General features: G+C 40.8%; 2 protein-coding genes across 2 annotated transcripts in view; one reads left to right on the top strand and one right to left on the bottom strand.

Moving 5' to 3' along the window:
• Positions 1-11008, top strand: part of LOC113827588 (angiotensin-converting enzyme-like) — a gene marked incomplete in the record, with an annotated part of 69865 nt that overhangs the window by 6351 nt on the left and 52506 nt on the right.
• LOC113803188 (angiotensin-converting enzyme-related protein) overlaps positions 4530-11008 on the bottom strand; it is a 34246-nt gene continuing 27767 nt past the window's right edge. The window contains exons 5-6 of the mRNA XM_070117800.1: positions 6764-6922; positions 4530-4679 (exon numbers count right to left, since the gene is read on the bottom strand). Of these exons, the coding sequence (XP_069973901.1) occupies positions 4530-4679; positions 6764-6922 (309 nt within the window). The remainder of the gene's footprint in view (positions 4680-6763; positions 6923-11008) is intronic.

Genomic DNA, 11008 nt, shown 5'->3' with positions numbered 1-11008 from the left:
CTTTCTAAACAACTCATGCCACATACCTTTCTAAACAACTCATGCCACATACCTTTCTAAATAACTCATGCCACATACCTTTCTAAATAACTCATGCCACGTACCTTTCTAAACAACTCATGCCACATACCTTTCTAAACAACTCATGCCACATACCTTTCTAAACAACTCATGCCACATACCTTTCTAAGTAACTCATGCCACATACCTTTCTAAATGACTCATGCCACATACCTTTCTAAACAACTCATGCCACATACCTTTCTAAGTAACTCATGCCACATACCTTTCTAAATAACTCATGCCACATACCTTTCTAAACAACTCATGCCACATACCTTTCTAAGTAACTCATGCCACATACCTTTCTAAACAACTCATGCCACATACCTTTCTCAGTAACTCATGCCACATACCTTTGTAAATAACTCATGCCACATACCTTTCTAAATAACTCATGCCTCATACCTTTCTAAACAACTCATGCCACATACCTTTCTAAATAACTCATGCTACGTACCTTTCTAAATAACTCATGCCACATACCTTTCTAAGTAACTCATGCCACGCACCTTTCTAAGTAACTCATGCCTCATACCTTTCTAAATGACTCATGCCACATACCTTTCTAAACAACTCAAGCCACATACCTTTCTAAGTAACTCATGCCTCATACCTTTCTAAATGACTCATGCCACATACCTTTCTAAGTAACTCATGCCACATACCTTTCTAAATAACTCATGCCACATACCTTTCTAAGTAACTCATGCCACATACCTTTCTAAGTAACTCATGCCACATACCTTTCTAAATAACTCATGCCAAGTACCTTTCTAAACAACTCATGCCACATACCTTTCTAAACAACTCATGCCACATACCTTTCTAAACAACTCATGCCACATACCTTTCTAAATAACTCATGCCACATACCTTTCTAAATAACTCATGCCACGTACCTTTCTAAACAACTCATGCCACATACCTTTCTAAACAACTCATGCCACATACCTTTCTAAATAACTCATGCCACATACCTTTCTAAATAACTCATACCACATACCGTTCTAAACAACTCATGCCACATACCTTTCTAAACAACTCATGCCACATACCTTTCTAAATAACTCATGCCTCATACCTTTCTAAAAAACTCATGCCACATACCTTTCTAAATAACTCATGCCACATACCTTTCTAAACAACTCATGCCACATACCTTTCTAAGTAACTCATGCCTCATACCTTTCTAAAAAACTCATGCCACATACCTTTCTAAATAACTCATGCCACATACCTTTCTAAATAACTCATGCCTCATACCTTTCTAAATAACTCATGCCACATACCTTTCTAAATAACTCATGCTACGTACCTTTCTAAATAACTCATGCCACATACCTTTCTAAGTAACTCATGCCACGCACCTTTCTAAGTAACTCATGCCTCATACCTTTCTAAATGACTCATGCCACATACCTTTCTAAACAACTCAAGCCACATACCTTTCTAAGTAACTCATGCCTCATACCTTTCTAAATGACTCATGCCACATACCTTTCTAAGTAACTCATGCCACATACCTTTCTAAATAACTCATGCCACATACCTTTCTAAGTAACTCATGCCACATACCTTTCTAAGTAACTCATGCCACATACCTTTCTAAATAACTCATGCCAAGTACCTTTCTAAACAACTCATGCCACATACCTTTCTAAACAACTCATGCCACATACCTTTCTAAACAACTCATGCCACATACCTTTCTAAATAACTCATGCCACGTTCCTTTCTAAACAACTCATGCCACATACCTTTCTAAACAACTCATGCCACATACCTTTCTAAACAACTCATGCCACATACCTTTCTAAATAACTCATGCCACATACCTTTCTAAATAACTCATGCCACGTACCTTTCTAAACAACTCATGCCACATACCTTTCTAAATAACTCATGCCACGTACCTTTCTAAATAACTCATGCCACATACCTTTCTAAATAACTCATGCCACGTACCTTTCTAAAAAACTCATGCCACATACCTTTCTAAATAACTCATACCACATACCTTTCTAAGTAACTCATGCCACATACCTTTCTAAACAACTCCTGCCACATACCTTTCTAAACAACTCATGCCACATACCTTTCTAAATAACTCATGCCACATACCTTTCTAAATAACTCATGCCACATACCTTTCTAAATAACTCATGCCACATACCTTTCTAAATAACTCATGCCACACACCTTTCTCAGTAACTCATGCCTCATACCTTTCTAAATAACTCATACCACATACCTTTCTAAATAACTCATGCCACATACCTTTCTAAACAACTCCTGCCACATACCTTTCTCAGTAACTCATGCTTCATCATATCGTTTCTAAATGACTCACACCTCAAAATAACCTTCCTTAACAGCTCACGCCTCATCATATCCTTTCTAAATACCTCATGTCTCATGACAATCTCTTGTAAATTACTCACGCCTCATAACAACCTGTGTAAATAACTCATGCCTCATGATATCCTTCCTAAATAAGTCATCCCTCATAATAACCTTCGAAAATAACTCACGCCTCATAATGATCTTTCTAAATACCTTTCTTATAAATTACTCATCTCCTCATATAAATTACTCAGTCCCACCCACGCCTCATGATAACTTGTTTTAAAAACGCATGCCTCATGATATTTTAAAAAGTATATTACTCACTGACCCATAAAAATGACTCAGTCCCACCCCACATCTCCCCACTGACTCATAGAAATGACTCATTCCCACCCCACATTTCCCCGACCCATAAAAATGACTCAGTCCCGGCCCATATCTCCCCACTGACTCATAAAAATGACTCAGTCCCACCCACATTTCCCGCTGACTCATAAAAATGACTCATTCCCACCCCACATCTCCCCCACTGACTCATAAAAATGACTCAGTCCCACCCCACATCTCCCCCACTGACTCATAAAAATGACTCATTCCCACCCCACATCTCCCCCACTGACTCATAAAAATGACTCAGTCCCACCCCACATCTCCCCCACTGACTCATAAAAATGACTCATTCCCACCCCACATCTCCCCCACTGACTCATAAAAATGACTCAGTCCCACCCACATTTCCCGCTGACCCATAAAAATGACTCAGTCCCACCCACATCTCCCCACTGACCCATAAAATGACTCATTCCCACCCACATATCCCGACTGACTCATAAAAATGACTCAGTCCCAGCCCACATCTCCCCACTGACCCATAAAAATAACTCAGTCCCAGCCCACATCTCCCCACTGACTCATAAAAAATGACTCAGTCCCAGCCCACATATCTCCCCACTGACTCATTCCCACCCCACATCTCCCCACTGACCCATAAAAAATGACTCAGTCCCAGCCCACATATCTCCCCACTGACTCATTCCCACCCCACATCTCCCCACTGACTCATAAAAAATGACTCAGTCCCACACCACATCTCCCCACTGACTCATAAAAAATGACTCAGTCCCACACCACATCTCCCCACTGACTCATAAAATGACTCATTCCCACCCCATATCTCCCCACTGACTCATAAAAATGACTCAGTCCCAGCCCATATCTCCCCACTGACTCATAAAAATGACTCAGTCCCGGCCCATATCTCCCCACTGACTCATAAAAAATGACTCAGTCCCACCCCACATCTCCCCACTGACTCATAAAAAATGACTCAGTCCCACCCCACATCTCCCCACTGACTCATAAAAATGACTCAGTCCCAGCCCACATCTCCCCACTGACTCATAAAAAATGACTCAGTCCCAGCCCACATATCTCCCCACTGACTCATTCCCACCCCACATCTCCCCACTGACCCATAAAAAATGACTCAGTCCCAGCCCACATATCTCCCCACTGACTCATTCCCACCCCGCATTTTCCCACTGACTCATAAAAAATGACTCAGTCCCAGCCTACATATCTCCCCACTGACTCATAAAAAATGACTCAGTCCCACCCCACATCTCCCCACTGACTCATAAAAATGACTCAGTCCCAGCCCACATATCTCCCCACTGACTCATAAAAAATGACTCAGTCCCACCCCATATCTCCCCACTGACTCATAAAAATGACTCAGTCCCAGCCCACATATCTCCCCACTGACTCATAAAAAATGACTCAGTCCCAGCCTACATATCTCCCCACTGACTCAGTCCCACCCCACATATCTCCCCACTGACTCATAAAAAATGACTCAGTCCCACCCCACACCTCCCCACTGACTCAATCCCACCCCACATATCTCCTCACTGACTCATTCCTACCCCACTGACTCATAAAAAATGACTCAGTCCCACCCCACACCTCCCCACTGACTCAATCCCACCCCACATATCTCCCCACTGACTCATTCCTACCCCACTGACTCATAAAAAATGACTCAGTCCCACCCCACACCTCCCCACTGACTCAGTCCCACCCCACATATCTCCCCACTGACTCATTCCTACCCCACTGACTCATAAAAAATGACTCAGTCCCACCCCACACCTCCCTATGTCCAGGACCTTACCGGGTTCGAGAGTCAAGTCGCACTGGGTGTCGTCGTGGTAGTCGCAGATGGTGGCGGTGCTGTAGATGGTCTCCATGCCAGCCTGGAGAAGCTTGTACTGCGGGAAAAGGGGTCGGAAAAGGTCAAAATTTCTCTGCTCCTTTGTGTTCGTGGTTGTTGATCTGTTTTTTTTGTTCGTTATCTGTTCTTGGTGTTTGTTTAGTTGTGGGATTTCACTTGCTGTATGTTTGTGTGTTTATGATTTGTTTATGTTTAAGGCTAGGTGTTCATTTACTTGTTTTGTTTTTTTCTTTCGTACTTATTTATCTATTTATAAGTATTTTCATTTACCAGTTACTTGTGTCAGTCTATTTATCTGTGCTTATTCAAACATTGATGTTTTATATGATTATTTTATCGGCTATTTTTAATTTCTATTCTTGATTTAGTTTTTTTTATTTTATTCCTCTGTCTTATTAGTTATTTATTTACTTATTCTTTTAAATGGATTTATTTTCTATGCAGTTTATGAATAATTAAGTTCATTAGGAGTGGAGACGAATATTCACACATGTACACAAATCATATACGAGGTACATACGCACACATGTAGGTAATACCCATGTAATCTTATACGTGCATAGACGACACAGACAAGTGTACAGGAACAGAGGCAAACACACACGAAAAAACGTTGAACACACAAATAAATAGAAAAACAGGCAACACAACTGATAAAACAAAACAAAAACAAAAGTAAAACAGCAGTTAGATACACAGATAAGTAAAAAAAAAAAAAAGAAGAAAAAATTATACAAACACACATATAAGTACACATATACAAACATTAAACTCACACAAACATACATAAACAGACACAGTCTATCAAAACGAACACATCTATACAAACATGTATACAAACACACACGATCGCAAACACACAACCACGCCCACAAAGACCAGCAGCCAAACACGCCAACAACCACAACCACACGCCCACACAGCCACAACCACTCGCTCACCCAACCACGCACTCCAGCCACCATATCCCCGCACAACTACAACACGACCCAATCAGCCAACAACCACATCAGCGACGACAACCATAACCTCACACAACCACAACCACGCGCCCACTCATCCCCTCAAACCAACCAAGCAACCACTCAACCCCAACACAACCACACCAACCACGCCCCCCCAACCACACAAACCACGCACACACAACCACACCAACCACGCCCTCACAACCACACCTACCACGCCCTCACAACCACTCAAAGCAGACATTCACAACCACACCAACCACGCCCTCACAACCACACCAACCACGCCCCCCCAACCACACCAACCACGCCCTCACAGCCACACAAACCACGCCCTCACAACCACACCAACCAACCCCAATACAACCACACCAACCACACGCAACCCCCCAACCACACCAACCACCCACTCACAACCACACCAACCACGCCCTCACAACCACACCAACCCCAACACAACCACACAAACCACGCGTAACCCCCCAACCACACCCATTCACAACCACACCAACCACGCCCTCACAACCACACCAACCACGCCCTCACAACCACACCAACCACTACCCTCACAACCACACCAACCACTACCCTCACAACCACACCAACCACGCCCTCACAACCACACCAACCACTACCCTCACAACCACACCAACCACGCCCTCACAACCACACCAACCACTACCCTCACAACCACACCAACCACGCGCAACCCCCCAACCACACCAACCACGCCCTCACAACCACACCAATCAACCCCAACACAACTACACCAACCACGCCCTCACAACCACTCAAATCACCCATTCACAACCACACCAACCACGCCCTCACAACCACACCAACCACGCGCTACCCCCCAACCACACCAACCACCCACTCACAACCACACCAACCACGCCCTCACAACCACACCAACCACCCACTCACAACCACACCAACCACGCCCTCACAACCACACCAACCAACCCCAATACAACCATACCAACCACACGCAACCCCCCAACCATACCAACCACGCCCTCACAACCACACCAACCACGCCCTCACAACCACACAAATCACCCACGCCCTCACAACCACACAAATCACTCACAACCACACTAACCACCCACTCTCAACCACACCAACCACCCACTCACAACCCCGCCGCCCTTACCTCCTCGAGATCCTGCTGGCCGAGCGCGCCGGGGCCCTTCTTGGCCAGGAACCGGAAGCGGCGGTAGAGCTCGTCGTCGGAGAAGGACTCGTACCCGAAGAGGGAGGAGTTGGCGGCCGCCTCGCCCTTGAAGCTCAGGTACCTGACGGCGGCGTCGTTCTGGAGGAGGAGGTAGGAGGTGGAGGGTAAGGAGGAGGGGGGTAAGGAGGAGGTGGAGGGTAAGGAGGAGGGGGGTAAGGAGGGGTAGGAGGGGGGAAAGGAGGGGTAGGAGGTGGTGGAGGGGGTAGGAGGAGGTGGGGTAGGAGGGGGTAGGAGGGGGTAGGAGAGAAAGGAGGAGGGGATGGGGAGGGAAAGGAGGTGGAGGGGTAGGAGGAGGTGGAGGAGGGGAGGGGGAGGAGGTAGGAGGAGGGGTTGGAGGGGTAGGAGAGAAAGGAGGGGGTAGGAGGTGGAGGTGGGAGGTGGAGGGGTAGGGGATGGGGAGGGAAAGGAGGAGAGGGTAGGAGGAGGGGGAGAGGGGAAAGGAGGAGGTGGAGGGGTAGGAGGAGGAGGTGGGGTAGGAGGAGGAGGTAGGAGGAGGGGGAGGAGGAGGAGGGGATGGGGAGGGAAAGGAGGAGGGGTAGGAGGGAAAGGAGGAGGGGGGAGAGGAGGAGGGGAAGGGGAGGGAAAGGAGGTGGAGGGGGAGGAGGAGGGGGAGGTGGGTGGTGGAGGGGGTGGTGGGGTAGGAGGGGGGAAAGGAGGAGGTGGAGGGAAAGGAGGGGGGGTAGGAGGGGAGGAGGTGGAGGGGGTAGGAGGGGAAGGGGAGGTGGAAGTGGAGGGAAAGGAGGGGGAGGAGGTAGGAGAGGAAGGAGGAGGTGTAGGAGCAGTAGGAGGGGGAGGAGGGGGAGGGTGGGGGGGGGAATGGGTTTAGATCGGTGAATTGAGATTTGTCGATATAAATATATATATATTCTTTTGCCTGGTTTGTCTTTTTTCTCTCCTTTTTTCTTTCTTTCTTTTGATTCTCTGTTTCTCTTTTGTATATATATATATATATATATATATATATATATATATATATATATATATATATAAATATATATATATATATATATGTGTGTGTGTGTGTGTGTGTGTGTGTGTGTGTGTGTGTGTGTGTGTGTGTGTGTGTGTGTGTGTGTGTGTGTGTGTGTGTGTGTGTGTGTGTGTGTGTGTACATGTATGTATATATATATATATATATATATATATATATATATATATATATATATATATATATATATATATATATATACATACATACATATATTCGGAAGTACGCATACACATATTCACAAACGTATGAGGTGCGGAAACATGACCTTGACAAACAATTCCATCACATCATAACCCATTTGAGGCCGATTTCAACAGATACTCTTCCTCAAGTGATCAAGCTACATCAAATGAACACGGTCGGTTCATTATGTATCTAAAGAGGAAGAAAAAGACTGGTACGAAATGCTCGGGAAGAAAAAAAGACAACAACTTTCAACAAGGGTATATTGGTTCTCATGCTTTTCATTTAGTAACTTAGAGGGTCAGCTGATAAGAATACAGGGTCTGATAACACGTATCTGAGTAGTGATAAGGGGGGAGGGGGTTGTCGTTCCAGATTTTGGAGTGTTGGGAGAGAGAGAGAGAGAGAGAGAGAGAGAGAGAGAGAGAGAGAGAGAGAGAGAGAGAGAGAGAGAGAGAGAGAGAGAGAGAGAGAGAGAGAGAGAGAGAGAGAGAGGCAAAGAGAGAGAGAGGGACAAAGAGAGAGAGAGAGACAAAGAGAGAGAGAGAGACAAAGAGAGAGAGAGAGATAAGAGTGAGTGAGTGAGTGAGTGAGTGAGTGAGTGAGTGAGTGAGTGAGTGATTGAGAGAGAGAGAGAGAGAGAGAGAGAGAGAAAGAGAAAGAGAGAGAGAGAGAGAGAGAGAAAGAGAGTGAGTGAGTGAGTGTGTGACTGAGTGAGTGAGTGAGTGAGAGAGAGAGTGAGTGAAAGAGAGAGAGAGAGAGAGAGAGAGAGAGAGAGAGAGAGACAGGGAGGGAGAGGGAGAGAGAGCGAGAAAGACTGAGAATGAGAGAAAGACAAAAATAAGAATGAGAGAAAAAAAAAACAAAAAAAAAGAGTGAGAAGATAAAGAATAGGAGAGAGAGAGGAAAATAGAAGAAAAGGAGAGAGAAATACAAGCCTCAAAGACAGAGAGAAAGAATGAAAATAAGATCGAGAAAGTGAGATAGATCATGACCGAAAAATAGAGGGGAAAATAGCGGGAAAAAACTAACATTCCCACTTATTTTTTCCATTTTTTAATTCTTCATTTCTTTTTTTTTGTCTTCGATCACAGAACAACATAATGATTCATTTAAATCCCTTTTCTGCCTGCTGGGAATAATGATAAGGATTATAATAATAACAATAATATTGATGATAACAACAACAAAAAGAATATTTTCTATAATGATACTAGTAGATATTATAGTGATGATGATGAAAATGATAATAATAATCATGATAATAAAAAGGGCAATAATAAAGATAATGAAACTAATGATATCAACAATGATAATAATGATAATGATATTATTGATAAAATAATAATAATAACAATAATAACAATATTAGTAATAACATTGATAATAATAGTAATAATGATAACACAAGCAGAGGAAGGAGAAAAAGAGACAGCAATAACAACAAGAATGATAATAATGACATGGTAATATTGATAATAATAATAATAGTGATAACAACAATAAGAACAACAATTATAATGATAACAATAATAATAATCATAATAATGATAAAAGTAATAATAATAGAGACATTGATAACAATAATAATAATAATAATAATAATAATAATAATAATAATAATAATAATAATAATAATAATAATAACAATAATAATAATAATAATAATAATGAGCATGATGAAACTGGCAATAAAATAATGATACTGATAATGAAAATAACAACAACAACAGCTGCAACAACAAAAATGATAACGATAATCACAGTAATAACAATAACATTCATAATAATTATAATGATGATAAAAGTAATAACAACAGTGATAATAACAATGATAACAACCATAATAACAACAATAACAATAACAATTGTAAAAACAATAATAATTCTCATAACAATAACAATAAAGGTAATAGTAAGCATAAAAGCATAACGAGAAAGATCACCTATTATATAACAAGAGAAATGATAACAAAGTAATATTCTCTACTATTACTAATACTAGAAACAATTAAGATAATATAACTCATGAAATAGAGTCACATTTTAATCGAAATGGATTTAGCGAATTAGGCCAGCTGACGATCGCTGAAAAACAGCTGTTAATATTTTTTTGAGAAATTGTGGCCATTTTTGAGAAATTGTGGCCATTTTCACGCTAAAATTTGAAAATTTTGTCTCTGGGTTTAATGTATTTCGGTTTTATCTTCTTGGGATATTAATATTACTATTGTTATTTTTATCATTACCATTATTATTGTTATTATTATCATTATCATTATTATTTTTATTATCATCATTATCATTATTATTGTTATCATTATCATTATCATTATTATTGTTATTATTGTCATTATCATTATTATTTTTATTATTAGCATTATTATTGTTATTATCATTATCATTATCATTATTATTATCATTATTATTATCATTATTATTATTATTACTATTATTGTTGTTGTTGTTGTATTACTAAATGCCGCTTATACAATATTTTCAGTGAAATGATGTCGCACACATATTTACTTTTTGAAAATGAAGAAAAAGAAAGAAAAAGACGATAAATTACTATTAGTGAATAACAAAAAAAAAAAAAAAAAAAAATCAGTTTATCACAAACTTGAAAGGTAAAAATCTTATTGTATTATTACTTGTAAGAAATAGATCTATCATGAATTTATTATTATTGTTAGAATATGTGAGTAAATCGATAGATATAACCTTTGAATGTAGTAAGAAATTTAAAGCAATGCATGTATTGTTATAGATCTATCATTAAAAAACGAAAATAATGTCGGCGATATGTATATATATATATATATATATATATATATATATATATATATATATATATATATATATATATATATATATATTAATTTATGTATATATACATCTAACTCTTAATTCATTGTAATGTTTTATCTGAGACATGGTATGCTGTCATAGAAAACGGTAAAAAAAGAGTGGGAAACGGGAATTTAAGG

Source organism: Penaeus vannamei, chromosome 41 (genome assembly GCF_042767895.1).
Source record: "Penaeus vannamei isolate JL-2024 chromosome 41, ASM4276789v1, whole genome shotgun sequence".
Lineage (NCBI taxonomy): Eukaryota > Metazoa > Arthropoda > Malacostraca > Decapoda > Penaeidae > Penaeus > Penaeus vannamei.
The sequence above is the reverse complement of the archived record's forward strand: the minus strand, read 5'-3'. Positions and strand labels throughout refer to the sequence as shown.